Source organism: Bactrocera tryoni, chromosome 2 (assembly GCF_016617805.1).
Source record: "Bactrocera tryoni isolate S06 chromosome 2, CSIRO_BtryS06_freeze2, whole genome shotgun sequence".
Lineage (NCBI taxonomy): Eukaryota > Metazoa > Arthropoda > Insecta > Diptera > Tephritidae > Bactrocera > Bactrocera tryoni.
The window spans coordinates 77724144-77743733 of record NC_052500.1 but is presented as its reverse complement, the minus strand read 5'-3'; the positions used below and the strand labels follow the sequence as shown (position 1 = coordinate 77743733).

Below are 19590 nucleotides of genomic sequence, written 5' to 3'. Positions count from 1 at the left end.
TTTTAGAATTGTAAAGTTTCTTTTTTTCTATAAGGTGGCAGGTGGTTCTATTGAAAAAGTTGCAATTTTGAGAGGAGAGTTTGGATAATGAAGCGGTGCCATGTTTTGCAGTCCGTCATTTTCGTTCAAAGGAACTCAGAAGGTATTTTGGCGGTACTCTCCCGAGTAGTTGGAACATTATAAAGTTGATAAACGTGTTTGCCAAATCTAGAAGTAGTATCACAAAGAGACCGTACTATCGAGATACGTTTGTACGTGTTCAAGAAACAATCGCGGCTGTTGCATCGTCGATTCAGGCAAATCCATGAGTTTCGACTCGCAACTTATTGGCGTAACTTGAAGTTAGCAGACGGTCATTGCAATGGATATTTCATGATGACTTAAAACTGTTTCCGGACAAAGTTCAAATAACAAGCCGATTAAAGCTTCTAGATTTGCCTGGAATTTTATCAAAAAATTATTGTAATAACCAAAAAAGACAATAACTTGATAAACTGCCTGTTTATGTCCGATAAGATGGCCGGAACTACGGAAAAGTGGGAAAAAATTTTTTTCACAAAATGACGACTGCCTGGAAAAAAAGTTTTTTTGGATCACTTTTTCTGACTATTTCGAATTTTTTAAAAATAATAAAAATAAAAATTTGCGGATGGGGCTAGTTCCAACCATAGACATATAAATATAAATATAAAGAAGACTCTATAAAAATTTCAAGTAATTCGGTCCAGTGGAACCTGAGAAATCGTGGGTATCGTTCCGAAAAAGTCAGTTTTGAGAAAAACGCGTTTAAAGTTTAGGACACAATTCTAGAGAACACGCACGCCACGTCACAAAATCGGCTGTATCTCCGAAACTAAGTCGAATTTTGATAAATCCTTCCAAGGTCATATTTTTGAAAGTCTAAACTTTCAAGATATGCAAAAAAAAAAATCGATTTTTTCAAAATCCTAGGCAAGAATACCCATTCAATCAGAACGTGTCTCTGTGTGGTGCGCAGTTTTATCAAGTTGTATTGTCGGGCCATGCTTCTTTGAAGAAAACGGTGGAAAAGTAACTGTCAATGTTTTTAAAGATGTTGAATGAGTTTTTTTTTTATCCAGAACTGCGCCGAAAATGTATCCCTTTCAATAGCGTTTACTTCCAGTAGGATAGAGTAACTGCACACATAGCCAGACCGAAGCTCCGACGAAGAAACTACACTTTCCGCTGGCCCTCAAGATCAGCTGAGCTGATTGCATCAAACTTTTTTGTGGGGCTATGTCGAACAAGAGTTGTACAAAACAAAACCCAGAAATCTGACTGATTTGAAGCAGTCCATTAAATCGATACTTGAGGCAATCTCGACTTCAACCCTACAGGCCATTCAAGAAAAGGTATGGAATTAGGTGTCGGTAATAAAATAAAATTTACTATTTGTTTTTGTAGCATTATTCGTAGGTCACACTGTATTTGAAATTCAAATTGTAATGTTGAATATTTTTACTTTGCTGACAGTGCAGTTTAAAATTGATAGTTACGTTTTTGTATATAATTGTCTAGTTTTAAGCAGGAAACGTAGCATTTTTAAAACTGAACCGCTTTTAATTCGCTTAATAAGTTTTAAAACATGAATTCAATAGACTATCTCGGACACTCAACTATGCTTTTCAGCCGCTTTACATTTACTATTTATAAAAAAGAAAAAAATATTCGTAAAAAATTAAGAAATACAATAAATAAATAAATACCGTTACGAATTGTCATGGAATTTCATTCGTGATTTGTATATGGCGCTCCATTTTGCATTTTCGACTGTCACTTTTCAATTTTTTCCAACAGCATTTGCCAAAATTACAAGCTGTTCGCAATGAAATTGCACGTTTCGCGCAACAGCATGCTTTTTACAACTTCACCAAAAGTCTATTAACTGTAAATTTAAATTCATTAGTTGTTGCATTGCATTTTGCATTTTTTCCGCGATTCTTTGCACTTCATTTTGTGTTGTTTTAGCAGCTATTGCAGCAATGGCGCGCTTTCACTGCAATATTCTTTGGAAAGTCGTTAGATGAAAGGGTGCAAAATTCACCAAATGAATTTAGTAGAATTTAATTTAACGGTAACAAAAGGGCGACCGCTTTTTATTGCAAGTCAGTTGCTGAATTTCATTTATCTGCTTTTTATTTACTTTTTATTTTTTATTTTTTTGTGCATTTTTTATTTTCTTGCCAAAATCCACTGAAATTTTGCGCTTGTCATCACGAGCTGCTCGCGTCAAGTCATTAACGGCATGTTTGTTGCTGAGCAAAGCTTTTCACAAACTTACTTTTGCAGATTGCGCTTGTTGTCGGCTGCACAACAACAAAGCAATGTTTGGGATTCATTAAAAAGTAGTGTTGCGCATGTAAATTACCAAAAAAAAGAAAGAAAATATAATAAAAAACTGTAGAAAAGAAATTCATGGAAAAATGTCACAAAATTTGCGTGCTCCAAATTAAGAGCACACTTCTACTCATATGGTTGTATGCTGCATGGATTTACATATGTATGTGTGTTTGTATGTATGTTGCATATATGAAAATTAATTTCTATGCTATGTCCTTGTGTTTTTGATAGAAATAACAGTACTTAGCGCTAGTTAACTGCGCTTTGACTCTAAGCTTTGAAACTTTGTCGTCTGGCATGAGTGAGGTCAAAAGTGGCGCAAAATTAGGTTAACCGCCGAGTACACTACTTATACTTTTCCAGCTTTGAAAAAATTTAAATAAATTAAGTTTTTTACGCGCTCCTGTTTTAGAAAAGTAAGCTGAAATAATACAATACTTTATTGTCACAATTATTAAATAAAGAAGCAAAATATTAAAAAAAAAAAATGAAAACTAAAATTACATTCAAAAAATCATATAAAAAATATAAAAAAAGAATTAAGAAACAAAAATATTTTTTAAACAAAAGAATTAAAAAAAAATATTTTTTGACACAAAATACTTAAAAAAAATTTTAACAAAAATCTAAAAGCAAACCAAAATTTGAATAAAAAATTTTAATTAAATAATTTTTTGAGACAAAAAATTACATAAAATATTTCGGAACAAAGAATTAAAGAAAAATATTTTTTTAAACAATAAAACAAAAGTGAAAACGAAACATAAAAACAATAAAAATATATGTTCGAAACAAAAAATTATAAAAACAAATTTAGGAAAACTTAAAAATAAAATAAATTTTTGAGACAAAATATTAAAATAAAAATTATATTAAAAAAATTAAAACAATATACATACATACATATATATTTTTACCACAAAGAGAAAAAATAAAGTGGGGAAATTTTAAATAAAAACAAATTAAACAAAAAATTTTGAGACAAAAAATAAAAAAAAAATTTTCACTAAAATTTTAAAAAATAAATTTTTGAGAAATGTGAAACAAAAAATTAAAACAAAATTTATTTAACAAAAACCAGAAAAAAAATCTAAACAAAACAAATTAAAATAAAAACTACATCAAAAAATTTACATTTTAAATATAATAGTTAAAACAATAACTATATTCAAAAATATAAATACATACATATATTTACCATAAAGAGAGAAAACGAAGTGGGGAAATTTCACATAAAAAAATTAAAAAAAAAAAATTGACACACAAAATATAAAAAAAAATTTAACTCAAACTTTGATAATATTTGAAACAAAAAATTAAAAAAAATTATTTAACAAAAACTTGAAATTTTTTTTTTTTTTACAAAATAATACAAAAATTTTTTTTTCACAAAAAATTAAAAAAAAATTTAGACAAAAAATTTAAAATAAAGCTACATTCAAAAATTAAAAAAAAAATTGTTTTTTTTGTCATAAAAATAGAAATTAAAGTGAAAAAATTTCCAAAATTTTAAATTTTAAATATCAGGTAAAACTAAACCCATAAGAAATGCTTTAGAATACAGTAGGTTCAAAAAAGAAAACATCAAGAAAAGGCGGCAAGGAAGCTATAATATCCCTCAGAGGAGTATTTTTTAAAAAATAAAAGGGTATAAACATATATTTATCTTGATTTTGATCGGCCAGCATGTATGACAGCTGTCTGCAATTGTGGTCCGACCTGCCCAATTTGTTCGGGAATTGTAGCGCCGTCAGGGATGATGATCTGTGTCATATTTCGTGAAAATATCTTATTAAAATCAAAAAGTTTTCCATACCAGGATTTAACTTCGATCGTTCAGTTTGTATGGCAGCAATATGCTACAGCAGTTCGATCCGAACAATAATCGAAATCCATGGCGAATTTCGTAAAAATACCGATATCGGCGATTCCGGGAAATGGGAGTGTGCAAAATTTCAGATCGATATCTTAAAAACTTTGGGATTCGTTCTTATATGTGACCTGGTCTACGAAAAGGGAGCTAACGTGAGAAAACTAGTTTTCTGGAAAAAGCTGTTAAAAATAATCGTCAGTTTCACGTTATCTCATTAATTGTTCTCCTTTTTTTTAACCTAAGCCCCCTTTCCGTAGACCAGATCACATATAGAGAAACGGAGATGGAAGTTATTTATATGTATATCAGGTCTCCGACGTTTTTGTTTGCAAAAACGCTATTCAAGGTATAATAATTGTAGAAATAAACAAAATGACATAACACTACAAAAAATATCAATCGTTCCTCTCCACATAGTCTACGTCATTTGGCCTCACTAAGTGCACTTGGATGTCAAGCGCATAAATATCAACAGTAACTCCTTTCACCACAACCTACTGTGTCCAAAATGAATTGTTGTTGAAGGTTTGGAGTCTCTCCCTACACTTACAACTCCTTGCCACTTCCCTTGCCCTCCGCCACTTATGCGCTATCTATCTCAACGCTTAACAAATGACTAAACGCTATTAAAATAGTGTCCACTCACAACCATTTGTAGTTCCCGACGTCGGCGGCTGCAGCGTCCATGCCGCCAGCTCGGCACTTTGTCAGTTAGTTAGTTCATCCATTTCGGCCATTAGTTCGCGTATGCACTTTTGGCAGCAACAATTTCGCTTGGCAACTGCTCGCACTTCTATTTATTTGTATATTTCAACGTTTTTTTTGTATTTTGCGAAAGAAAAATGTCATTTGAATTGCTGGCGATTAGTCATTTTTGCGCTCACTACCTCACTCTCCCCCCTCCAGACCCATATTTATAACTGAATTTGCTATGCATTTTTGTTGGCTGCGATTAGTGCAGCATTTCAACTAACTGTTGTTATAATGGCTCGAGTTGAACTACGATTTTTTACTTTTCTAACTATTTCCGCTGCTCCGTTCCGTCGCTCGGCCGCTTCTATTTCAATTAGTGCGCTCTTTTGCCATTCCCTCTTGAACATCAAGTATTTAAGTTTAATTCGCAACAAAATAATCGGAAGTACTTCTGGAGCATTTGTTAAAAGTGAGTGCTTTCAATTTAACGCCTTTTGGATGGGGGAAATATTTAAAAATAAATAAAAAGCAGTGTTCAAATTAGCGGTCCAGAATCAATTTCATGACTATCGTAAATGGTTCATTATTTTGTAGTGAGCTAACTGTTTCTACAGGTGAGCGATTTGGCTTAGCCTTTCAAGAAGCTTGGCGATGCGTTCTTGGCTGATTGAGTAAAAAGCGCTGTTGAGGTTGATTAAGTTATTTTTATTAATATATATTTATTATTCGACTCTAGGCGACTGGAAACCATTTGAAGACCAGTCTTTCGTCAAATATATGCTATTAATGGGAATATACTTTGGGCTAGGTTGGAAAGGACCGTCATAGTACATACTAACTTAAACATTATACATTTACATCGTTTTATTTCAATTTATATGCCCGGCATACCGTCGAAGCTAAAAAACTTTTGTACTTAAGTTCGGGATTTCTTAATAAGTTAGGTTAAGTTACGTTAAACAGGGATTTCACTTGAACAGCTTACAACACCGGTCCGCTGTGGCACGTATAACTCCTATAAAATTGTCTTAAAGACCCTTACGAATCGATACTGCACTTTGAGCCGATCACAAATTTGTTGAGATGGCTAGCGTCACTTTCGGTTATGTCTCTTGGTTCACCGAAGGTGTGACTGCGGAAATGTTTCAACCTCAGTTTTGCGAATGCTGTAGAAAGTGATTGGCTGCTTCTACCTCACTTCCTTGGTACAAGTTTAACAATTTGCGTCCGACTGGAGTTTCAGCCTTACAACATGAAAGTCTATTAGAAAATGTCCTTTAAGAAATCCTACGATTGCGGCAAGATGAACTTTGCTAAGAGAAAGTATTTCCATAGATCTCCTAGGTTGTACTCTAGGGCAGTAGGATCTCGCAGAAATTTGTGGTCCAGTGCTACACCGCAAGATGACTACGAAGAGCCAACTCGTTCCCACTCCGATGTGAGCGGCGTAGTTTCCATCAATTCCGAAAATAGTGGGATGCTTTTGGAGTTATTTTAAGAAATGTCGCTTTAACTCAAATAGAGAAATAACCTTAGAAGGGATTAAGAATATATTAAAACCCTTTTTAAGGCAGAAATTCTTTCAGATCTTTGTCATTATCTCATCTTATTGTTGCTTTTGATACAGAAACGAAGTTTGTAACGCCGCAAAGGAAGTTGGAGATCCTATAAAGTTTCTGTATAAACAATGAGTGTGGCGAGCTGCTTCGGTTTAGCCATAACCTGTCTGTCTGCCATCTCGTATATATGCGAACTAACCACTCAGTTTTTGAGATATCGGTCTGAAATTTTGCGTTTCCCATTTTCTGCCCAAGCAGTTACTCAATTGTCGAAATCGCTGATTTCGGACCACTATAGCATATATTTGCCTTACAAACTGGCCGATCAAAATTAAGTTCTTGTATGAAAAACTTCTTTTTGATAGATATCTTTGTAAAAATCGGCACGATTTAGTGTCCAAAGCAACACTATAATATCCAAACTCTTCTTGTCTTTTCATTTTTGTACAGAATATTGTAAGGTTTTCACAAACTATATACGGCTTCATATTATTAAACCAAGCGCGATTTCTCACCTGAGAACACCTACATATGTATCCTGAGATCTTATTATTCTTGCATGTGACAATGCACATTTTATATTACTTTCATGTCAAATTTAATTATCTTGCTTTATGTTTTTTATTTTTAAAACCATTGCTTTAGCATTTTAACACATATTATTTACCTCACGTCATTTTATTTTTTATTTAATAATTTAATACTCTCTCTGTAATCACATTTAATATTTTTTTGAGCTAGTTAACTTATTCCACTTAATTTCAAATAAATTTCCTGCCATAAAACATCATTTTTCAGCCGTGATTTAATGACATTATAAACCAATCAATTTCAATAAATAAATTTTCAATTTGCAAGTTCTCCATTGGCCTTCTTGCGTGCACCTTTGCGGCCGCAAGTGACTCGTGCCATTTTCAATTAATGAAAAAGGATTAAATTAAATATCGGTTATGACAACACAATCATTTTTATGCATTTTTATTTGTAAATACTTCAACGAGCATTGTTATTGGTTGCACTATTTATTAAAAATTTAATTGAATTGTCGCTGTTTGCGGTGGAAAATCTTAATTAACTGAAAATTTTCATTTTCGCACACTTAAAATACGTGACTATTTATGTACGAGTACGCGCACATTTTAATTGTATTTCAATGTTTTTACAGCTGTCTCCGGCAGATAGTTGTTTTTCTTGACAGTGCAGAAAAAAACATGTACGAACATGTACATACATATGTATGTCTGTATGTTAACACTAAAAATTTCAATTTGCAAATGAGTTTTTGCAAAATTTGATTATAATGGCGAATTATGTTTGCCGTTGTCCAATGAAAAGAAAACAACAATAACAATCAAAATAATCATAATTGTTTTGCCGCAGGGTTTCGAAAGTTTTAACTACAAATGCAATTTCACTAATGTTCTGTCGGACTAATTGATGGATATTCTACAATTACTGAATATACTTATATACATACATACATTTATACATACAAACATATATAATATACGAAAAGAAAGCTTGTCTGCAGCTGCTCTGAAACTTGAGATATAAAACTATTTTATATTTCATTTAAATGAAATAATATTGAAAGAAACCTTAGTTAGACAACCAAAAAGACGCTGATGTTGGTAGAGGAATCTAAATGCAAAGTTCTGAACAAAATAAAAAAATAGCGAGGGACGTTTAAAAGTTCATGGTTTTTTTACTTTATTTTTGCATATAATTCTAAAGGCCTCTTTGAGATTTGATTTAATAAAAAATATTAAAAATATTGTGTAGTAGTTTTATTGTAGACGTTTTGTGCTGACAATGAGAGGTTTTGATGCGTTCAGGGGTTACATGGGTTTACGGGTTTAAAAAAATTTAATTTCTTATTGTTTAATTAAATTGTAAAACACCTCTAGAATATTGTCCTAAATTTTCAAGAAGATCTGAGTAATAGTTACGGAGATATAGCTTTGAGAACTTGTGCGCTCGAGGCTAGCAAGGCTAAGTGCGCCGTCTTTAAACGCGTTTTTCTCGAAACTGTGTTTCTGACGACGGTTGGCATAGTTTCTCTTCATGAAATTTCCACAGGCCTTTGAGATATACGAGGTGTGTTCAAAAAGTATCGCGAATTTTGTGTTTTTTCAAAAATTATTTATTTATTCATGAATATCTATTTTGTCCCCTTCAAAGTAATACCCATGAGGTATTATACACTTGTGCCAACGGTTTTTCTAATCTTCGAAGCACTTCAAAAAATCATTTTTTTTTTATCTTCTTCAGCTCCTCCTTCGATGCCGTCTTTATCTCAAGAGAAGCGTAACGTCGTCTTTTCATGGGCCTCTTCAGTTTAGGGAACAAGAAAAAGTCACAGGGGGCCAGATCTGGGGAATACGGTGGCTGCGGCATCATTAGTGTGTTGTTTTTGGCCAAAAAGTCGCGCACAAGCAACGATGTGTGAGCAGGGGCGTTATCGTGGTGCAAAAGCCAATTTTTGTTCTTCCACAAATCCGGGCGTTTCTGGCGGATTGCTTCGCGCAAATTGCGCATAACTTGCAGGTAATATTCCTTATTGACCGTTCTTACCTGTGGCAAGAACTCATGATGCACCACGCCCCTGCAATCGAAGAAAACTGTCAGCAAACTGTCGCGATACTTTTTGAACACACCTCGTACGTACGATTTGGACGAAGGATTTTTTTTCGATTGCTAATATTTAAAAAAAAAAATCGAGAAATCTTAATTTTTTTTGTAAAAATGTCTGACAAAAATCCAAGTTTCAGTGTTTTTTCTTCGTCCAAGTTATACATAAGTTAAGATTTCAACTAAAACACGTGTTTTTTCCTTTAGATGATCCTGTAAGGAGTTATCCTGCCGACGGTTTTTTTAGAGGACACAGCGGGACTGTCGTCGCAATGGCCGAGTTTAAAATATTTTTTTTCCAAAAATTATGTTTATATCAATAAAGAATTCGAATAAAATATTTCAGTTTTTATATGAGAAAAAAATTGTAGAAAAAAGGCTGTTTTTACCCAAGGAAACCCATGTAACCCCTTAACTTTCTCGAGAACATAAACATTAGAGTGGCATAAAACATCGGGTGTACATCATGAGCCATTCAACTAACATACATATGTACATGAAAAGTGTCACACAGACAATGTAGTGATAGCAAAGGTTTTCAATATGTTTTTTTAAAGGCATGTGTTCCAAAATAGATGTTTGCCAAGGAAATTCATTCATTTCGCTACCAGCCGGTTTTTCCTGTGTACAAATAACTATTATGCAATGGCACGCAAATTGAGGAAATTCCATAAATAATTTACTGAAGAAGCTAATAACCATCCCTTGCGGATCACATAGGAAGCCTACGGCAAATTACTCTTTTACTGGCTCAAACATTGTCGTTTATTTAAATAATCAAAACAACTACTTGTATTAGGTTGTCAAAAAAGTCACGCGGTATTTTCGCTAATTGGCGCTAAAAGCATGTAGTTCTACTTTTATTCGTCGCATCGGGTCATGCTATACCTTTTTGGAAAGCTCATTTCACGCGCTAGCACGTGTTTGATTGATTGTCGTTTCTTTTGAGTCGTTCGTGAGTTATAGCGTCGCAAACATGGAGCAAAATAAAGAGAAAATACGGCATATTTTACAGTACTACTACGATAAAGGCAAAAATGCATCTCAAGCCGCCAATAAAATTTGTGCAGTTTATGGACCCGATACAGTTTCCATTTCCACCGCACAACGATGGTTTCAACGTTTTCGTTCTGGTGTAGATTTGGTCGAAGATGCGGCACGCTCCGGAAGGCCTGTCGTCGAAAATTGCGATAAAATCGCTGAATTGGTCGAAAGAGACCGGCATAGTAGCAGTCGTAGCATCGGTCAAGAGCTGGGCATGAGTCATCAAAAATTCATTTCAATTTCAATAGAAAAAAAATCAATAAAAATACCGCAAGACTTTTTTGACAACCCATTAGTAAGAGGTTATATATAGTTAAAATTTTCAAAAAATGTATTGACGATTTTTTCTCACCGATAAATATTTTATCAAAACAATTTAAGGCCGAAATTTTTTTGTCGTCAAAAATTGTTTGTCAAAAAATTTTATTTTGCTTATTTCTTTCTTCATTATACTAGATTAATTACTTAATTTCAAAGGATCCAGTTCAGAGATATAGTGGTCGGTCACCGGAAAGCGTCTTATTTGAGAGGAGCTCCCGGAGATCAGCTGTAGTTCCTTTTCAATTTAATTTTTTTTACTAATACTAAGTCTTAAAGTACAGTTAGAATATACCATAATATGAGTTCAATTTGTTGGGATCAATAAATTTTAAAGTTTTCTCAGAAAAAATCTGAAAAATTCGCCTATTTCGGCCTTCTAACTGCATATAACCTTTTAGGACCAGTATTTTGTTGTTTATTTATTTTAATTAGCGATAAACACAATAAGAAGCCATAGACTTTATAACTACTAGAATGCGGTACTCACTAATATCGACATTTCACGGAAGACTTCTATATTTAGAGCTTGCGGATAGTCAGAATTTTCAAAAAGTCTTAAAGTATAATAACTTGGAAATATTCTCTCATAATTTGAAGTAAATACGACAAACACTTTTCGAGTTAATAGATAATTAGCACAGGGTTCTCGAATCTAAAGCCGCGCGGTAGATTTCAATGAACTTTATACAGATTTTTTTTACCATGAAAAAACAGGACTGGTAGAAAAGTTTTTTATTTTGAAGTATTTTTTTTTAGTCTTGTTAATTTAAGATGGTTGGAAGTGGATCAACACAAAGGGCACCTACTTTTAAAATTATAAATTTTTTTTCTAATGCCTGCCTAGTCAAGTTTAAGCCTTATGCAATAATTCTATGCTTTACCTTAGCAAAATGCAATAACTCATAGGCAAACGATAATTTAAAATTGTATTTTTTTCATGTTTCTGCCCAAAGGCTTCGAGGAATCACAAATCCAATATCGGGTTAGCAAGTGCTTTGCCCATCCGTTTGTCAGATAGATCAAATAGCACGCCACATACGTGGAAAAGCTTAGCTAAGCGTCTATTATAAGCATCATTTTTATGCATAGGGGTTTCATACCGTCTTATATCCGTATAGTTATAAGCTATAAAGAACCGAAAACATAATATTGATAATTGTAATTTACATATATACATCGAAAAACTTATAATTTTATGATTTTACGATGTGTTATGACAAGATGTGAGTCTCCTAATAGTAAGTTCTGCTACCTGGTTTTGACGAGATAGACAGCAGGATAGCTCAACGCTTAATATACTTCGGCACAAAGATATATACTTAGACCGATGAAACTGAAAAGCAGCTTTTAACGGTAATATGAGCTTCAACTGAAGTTTTGGATATCTTTAGATCAGTTTTATTAGGCTTTAAAAGTTCGAGTTTTCGGATTCTTTTGAAGTTCGAGTTTTGGAAATGTTATATATGATAAAATTTCAGCAGTTTCACTTAAATTAAATTAAAAGTAAATAATAAATTAGGAAAAGCTGATTGCTTCCATATATCTTAGTACAGCATACCATATTTCTTCAAGTGAGACTCAACATTTTAAAAATACCATTCCTTTCTTCTCTTCCCATTTTTTCAATTAACACAACACGTTATCGTTATACTATGTATGTATATTGTATCGAAATATGCTTTCTGTATCGAATAGGTTCAAGAACTAAGCCTAAACATGAACTCGCTCTCATCAACTCAGAAGGAAACTCGCGAATTTCATTATACTCTTCAAGTTGAAGTAAAATCGCTATGCTAGTAGAAAACTTGGAGAATTGTTGTTGCTTTATACTATATAATATTGGAAATCTGGCGTTATGTCTGTAATTACAATTCTATAATTCAAGCGGTTTGCCAAGAATTGGCGTAATATAATTATTATTCCATTGTTCCAATCCATATACCGAACACTCATTAAAAATTTACAGTTCTTGTGCGTCTTTTTCGGGATGTGTCATTTGAAGCGTAGACAAAAGTAATTTTTGTATCCCAATATGTCGAACTTTGTGCCTGAAAAAGTGTTTTTGCAAGAAGTTCCACTTCATACCTTCAATATCAAAAAAACCTCAGCCGAAAGTCTTGTAATTTGATGATAGTTTGTAGTGAACATGCTATAGTTGAGTGAACGTTCCAAAAGTTTGCACGATTTAAAAGTAGTAATTTTGGCTTGGAGGACAAAGAAGTAACACAGGACTGCCAAAACAAATTTGAAGATATGAAAGAAGACCACCCAGGACTGCCAAAAAAGTTTAAAGATAAGGAACTTAAAATATTACTCGATGAACTTGTTGCCAAACACAAAAAAAGCTCTTAGATTCTTCGGAACTCCCTTCCGGAGTTGTGCGCTGATTTTGGAACCCGCCACGCAAAAAAAAAAATAAAATTACCAATGAAAAGAGTCGGCTATAAACTCATAAGCGGTGTCCACGCCAATAAAGAAGAAAAAGAAACGCTAACGAAAAAACTTATCGAATTGAAGTGAGTGATTGCCGAAAATCAGCCAGTATTCCCGACGAGACACGAAAAAATAGTTTTCCACCATGACAACACTTAGACTCATGTTGGAAAACCGATTAAAAAACTATTGGGGAGGTTTTGTCTCATCAGCCCTATAGCCCAGAATGTGCCCATTCTGACTACCACTTGCTTTGGTCGTCGGAGAACGTACGTACTTGAATATGGCTCAGAGCAGGGTATAAAAAATTAGCTTGATTCTTTCTTGACCAAGCCAGCACACTTCTGTTGGGATTCATTCCAAAAATCGTCAGAAAGATAGGATAATGTTATAGTTTCAGATCGGCAATGCTTTGAACAATATAAGTGCATAAGTTTTTCTTAAGGGTTTACATGGGTTTCCTCGGGTAAAAAAAAACCTGTTTTCAACAATTTTTTTATCATATAAAAATTAAATATTTTATTAGAATTTTTTGTTGTTGCAAACATACAATATTAACAAAGAAATTCTGAAATTAAAAAAAAAAAAACAAAAAATATTTAAAATTCGACCATTGCGACGCCATTTCCGGTGACTCCTCGGAAAAAAAGCACTCGTTTGGCAAGATCATAAGGAAAGTAATAAAGAACCAATAAAATAGTAATTTGAACTTCACATATTTGAAGGGCACTTCAAAATCTGTCTCAACTTCCGTACATTTTTTCAAAAACAAAATTTCAAAACCATTAAATTATGTTATGTAACAACAAAGCCTCTAAATTAAGTGAAAGTTAGTGTGTATTTGCACCACTATCCATTGCTTCATCGTCAACAAAGCTGGAAAACTAACGAAAATCATTATTTCATAAGCGTTAATACACGTAATGTCCTCAAATAAGAGCGCCTAGCTGCGTTTAAGGCTCATTACAACAAGGGCCTCGTACATTTACTCGAGTAAATGATGGCAGAAAGGATATATTTTTACAGTTATGTGAATGACTACATACACACTGTAACGGTGTAGCTTTGCAATGCGCCAAACTATAGATTTTCATGGCGCCGGCCAGACGCTTCGGACAGTTGTTAAAGCCTCTTATACGATGGAGACTACACATAATGGGCGCTTACACGTCGAATACTACAAAGCAAGCCGAGTAGCCGTAAACAAAATAACAACAGTTTAGTAGATGACTCATGTACGTACTAAGCCATTACCTGGCCAAAAACAAAACAAAAACGAATAAAAAAGTTTTGCTTGCCGCCACATGCAACAAACAACAGTGGACCCTCATTTTTTAACCCAAACACACTGGCTTAGCGACACATTTACCCATACAATGTTACATTTCTAACTTTGCCGCCTGCATTTTGCTTTTTAATAACACAATTGGCTCGCTGTTGCCACCTCCGCAACCGCCCTTGACGCACGCCAAACACGCTGGCAACCACAACAGCGCAAACAACACCCTGGGGCATAATAATAAGCCAACTTTACCTCGGTGTGTTTGTCCTTTTATTTTTAGCATTTTGCGCCGCTTTCATTGCAAGCGCACTTCCTTCTTGGTGTCTCCGTTGGCAGGCATTGCTGTTGTTGCTTTTCATTTTTATTTTTACCTTTCTTTTGTTGTGTAATAATGTTACCAGATTTTTGTTGTTGTTGTTGTTGTAGTCAAGTAAATGCTACAGCAGGTACGGACATAGACATGAAACAGGACGCCATTTTATGACACACCGTCGGAGACGAACAGTTAACAGCAAAAAAAAAGGTGGAAGAAAACGCAGCAAAGAAAGCAGCTTCAGAGACGTCACGACAAGCCAACACACGCTTGAAGTCCACGGCAGCGCCCGTTAAGTTTTGACATTGGCCTGACTGGTCGGCAGACATTATCAGCATAACAGTAAATATAAAGCCCACCCCTGCACTAGACACTACAACACAATTCATTGTACGTGCGGTAATCGCCCGACAATAACCATTTGCCGCTACGTTCACCGTTAACGGCGCCCCATTGCCACCTCAAATTAATCGACACCACTACAACAACAACTAAAACACATGCATAAGTAGATGTATGCATTATTAAGTTTCTTCAAAAAGTGTACACTGCAAATGTGCGTACGTGACAGGGTTGCCCACATCACCTCTTTTATACACAGAACAGGTTGTAACCTTGTTAGGTTTGCCATATTCGAATTCGAGTTCATCAGTATTTGAGATATCGTGCTGAAATTTTGCACACGTCCGTTTCTCTACCAGAAGCTGCTAATTAGTCGGAATCACCGATATTTGATGACTATAGCCTATAGCTGCCATACAAACTGAGCGATCAAAATCAAGCCCTTGTATGGGATACTTTTTTTATTTGTCAAAATATCTTCACGAAATTTGGGGTGCATTATTTTCCAAGCCAATGCTAAAATCTCCCAAGAAATTGTTCAGATCGGAACACTATAGCATATAGCTGCCATACAAATTGACCGATTAAAATCAAGTCCTTATATGGGAAACTTTTTCATTTGACGAGATATCTTCATGGAATATGGCACATATTATTTTCTAAGGTAACAGTACAAAAAAATTGTTCCGATCGGACCACTATAACATATAGCTGCCATACAAAGTGCACCATAAAAATCAAACTTTTGTCTAGAAACTTCTTAACTTGTGACGGTTATGCTAGTTACGGTGCAACCGAAGTTAACATTTTTCTTCTTTCTCTCCGTTCTTGTGTCAATTAAGTTGTCTGCAATATGACGCAAATACCACAAGCTGGGTGGTGGGTTAGTAAGCTACCTAGGCGCAGCTTTCTACTAAGCAATTCATTTAATGAGCTTTAAATATACCTAAATATAGGAGGCCCTAATCTATCACGAATATTAAAGCAGTTGAAATCAAAGCGAAGTAAATTAGTAAAAATATTTCTTTCTATTTTTATTGTAATCTAACGAAAATTAAATAAATAGCAGCGGCAAAAAATACGGCACATTATTTTGTGTTGACAAATATTTCCGTTGAATTATTACATAAGGTCACGCGAGGCAGACATTTACTTTAAAGACACAATTAGAATGTGTGTTAAATATTTGAGGCTAGAACCTGATTAATATTTCATACCAATTTTGTCACAATGCACAGAAGTTCAATTAATGAAAAAGTTGGTTTTCAGAGAAAGCGCAATTTAATTCTAAAAATAACTACAGTGGCTAATTATTGCTGGTATTGAAAGATAACGTGGTTATTTTTGAAAATATTTTTTTTGCCACACATACAGTTTTATGTCATTAATGCATACTGCTTTATACATACTTCTTTTATCACTTTTTGTGGCATATCATAGTATAAAATCTGATGTATGAATTCTATTCGATTTCTGTGTTCTGAAGTGTTCTCTAAAATTGTTTTTTTTTTCACGTAAAAATTCCCAATAATGGTATCGAAGACGGGAAAAAGACGGGATATTAAAAGATATCGTCAGCATTCTAACTGAAGAGCAAATATTCCAGGTGCTTCATTTAGAAAACCGCACACCACATCACATCACACCACAAGAGCTTTATGAAATAAATGTGAAAATAGTATTTGAGTTAGTGACGTTAGGGGATTAAGGGCGTATTCTGGTTTAGAAATTCGAAAAAATCGATTTTTTTTGCATATTTTTATAGTAAACCCTTCAAGAAAATGTCCCTAAGTGGATTTTTCGAAATTCAAATAATTTTCCAAGTTACAGCTCACTTTGTGACTCCGACTCCGACTGCGCGCGACTAGTTCTTAAACTTTAAACTCGTTTTTCTCATAACTACTCTTCTAGAGACGGTATGATATCTCAAGTTCTACTTAACCGATTCGGATGAAATTTTACACAGAACTTTCGTATACATTATAGTATCGCACTACGAAGTGCTTTCGGAAGATTTTTTTTTTTTAATTCCGAACCACAAAAAAAACGGAAAATACGAAACTTTTTCGACCTCCACCATTTTGTAATTTTTTTTTTTTAAAACGTTTCGTAGTGCGATAACTACACTTTTACTCTTCACGGATTTCGCATAAATTTTCATTTTAGGTCACAGAAAGGATTTATATCCTGCACACCAGGTCCAGCCATTGTTTCATTAGTCTCTACTTCGCCGACCTGCAGGTTTTTTTAAATTTAATTCTTTATCTTCTATTATTTGTTTTGTATTCTTAGAATATCAATAAAAAGCATGTAAAAAAAAATGGATAGTCAAAATAATTTTTGATTTTTTTATCGCGTCAAAATTAATACCTAAAATTCAGGCTTCTAAACCAGAATACCCCCTTAAAATGTACGATTTTGGTGGTTACATTTATAGTTTTCGGCATTCGGAACTGCGAATGAGTATTGGCTTTTGTTGTGTTTATGACGGTCTGAATTTGTAACAAAACTTATAGCCGCACAAGGTATAAAAGTATACAGTGCCTACAACACTTTTTGTGTATTTATATTCGATCTTTGTCAGACTTTAACCCACAAACTACTTAGTAGAAACTTTGTCTGATAACTGTGTGCGCATTAAAATGCTCTTTTAAAGTACTCAGTGGGCCAAACTCAAAGTAGTTTCATAATGCAAAATTCGTTTTTGGCTAGTTCTGAATATAGGTTTATGTACTTTTTAGAAATTTGGGATAAGTAAAACTTATTTGTTGAACTAAAGTGGTCAGTTTAAGTTTTTTAAGGCCTCTTATATTGCATAAAACATAAATTCGTTAAATTTAAAATTTTTTTTCCAACAATGAATCGAAAATTCTTTAGTCTTCAAGATCACGGTTTCAATGTAGTTTGTTTCTGTTGTGATCTGTGAGGTCACCAATTTTTTGAAACTCTTTTGCGTTGTTTAGTTTTAAAAGCAAATTGAGGATTTTTCAAGACTACATTGTATGTATAATAACACTGACGCGCAAGAAAACATTTTTGGTTTAAAAAAAACTCTGTCCATATCTGTAGTCGGTAAGGTAAGTAGAATAAACTTTATTACTGCTACTAGATGTCAGTTGAAAGATTTGTTTTACCTACAATATATATTTAAATTTTTTTCGATTTTATTAAAAATCAAGACATAAAAACAACAGAGCACAGGTACCAAGGCTGATGGGGTAATCATATGACGGCCGATTATTGCTGAGGACTTATGCGTGATTGCCACGAAATTCTCACTAAACCCTGGGCGTGCTTTGTAAGTCGAATCAACTAACAATCATCGTGTTTTCCAGACGGGGGAAAAAGCGAAGCCCGTTCTGTGTTAAGAAACTCACAGAAAAAATGTTTCTATGCGTATAAAATAAATTAATAAAATTAATAATTTAAAAAAATATGTGTTTTTATCTTTTCTTATATGTTCTTATATGTTTAACGAGACCTAATGAGAAAAATGTGACCGATATTTTCGTACCAGCTAACAAAGTATACCCAAAATCAGGTCTGCAATCAGAGGACTCAAAATTAGTTAAAGCCAGTGTAATTTATTGCTATATTAATGGTTAAAAATATATGTATGTATATAAATTTTGAAAAATAGCTATGTATGTAATATAAAAGAAATATACATATTTATGATGTACAAGAGCTATCTGATAAATAACCGACCTAACCATGATGCACGCGACTTTTTCAAAATATTTTTTTTTTTTCTACATAGTCTCCTTGTAACTCCACACACTTCTCCCAGCGATGCTCCCATCTCTGCAACCCTTCCAAACAGAGCGCTAGAAATGTTCATGCGCGCACGGCACCCAACGCGCGGATAGCTTTCTCATGCCCAAATCTTGGTTTAATATGTGACAAACACGTTCTTTTGACATCTTCATAATCTTAGCTATTTCCCTAACTTTAATCCGGCGGTCGTCTGGTACCAATTGATGAACTTTAGCGATGTTTTCGTTAGTGGTTACAGTTTTTGGACGCCCAGGACGTTCATCATCTTCCAAGCTCCTGCGACCACGTTTAAATTCAGCTGCCCAAAATTTTACGGTGGTAAACGATGGTGCAGAGTCACCATACACAGAGTCCAACTCATCTTTGATTTGTGAAGGCGTATTGCCTTTCAAAAATAAAAATTTAATTACAGCTCGATATTCAATTTTTTCCATTTTGGGGAAATCACCGAAATAGACTCACAAAAACGACTGTCAACAGATAATTGCGCAAGAAAAATTTCTGAAATTTTGGCGAGTAGCTATTATAATATGCACAATTTGAAGTAGAAACCTTTTTTTAGATGTGTCGCTAGCTTCACGTTGAGGTCGGTTATTTATCAGACAGCCCTCGTAAATCCCAATGTTACAATATTTTTGGAATACTTACTGATAAATTTCACTTTCTTGGAAAGACGCGGCTGTTTTGAGCGTATTTTATTGTTCTTCTTAATGGGTGCTGATCTCCGCGATACTGTTTCGTGGGCAATTTTTGGTTGTTTGAAATATATATTTTATATATTTAATTAATTTTGTTTTGTTTTTATTTTATGTTTTTAGAAATTTTTTATTGTATATTTTTATTATTTTTTTTGTATTTTTTATATGATAATAATTTATTATTATTTTTAGTGTTTTAGTTTTTTAAAATATTTATTTAATTTTTTTTTTTGTAATTTGTTTATAATTTTTTTTTATATTTT

At 33.7% G+C, this 19590-nt stretch overlaps 1 protein-coding gene across 3 annotated transcripts in view; it reads right to left on the bottom strand.

The window, feature by feature from the left end:
* The window catches only part of LOC120767746 (stathmin), a 239615-nt gene that overhangs the window by 69557 nt on the left and 150468 nt on the right, over positions 1-19590 (bottom strand). For 2 of the 3 annotated variants that reach the window (XM_040093958.1, XM_040093962.1), the window contains exon 2: positions 19278-19361. The exons of the other annotated variant lie outside the window; for it this stretch is intronic. In XM_040093958.1, the coding sequence (XP_039949892.1) occupies positions 19278-19361 (84 nt within the window). The remainder of the gene's footprint in view (positions 1-19277; positions 19362-19590) is intronic. 3 annotated transcript variants of the gene reach the window in all.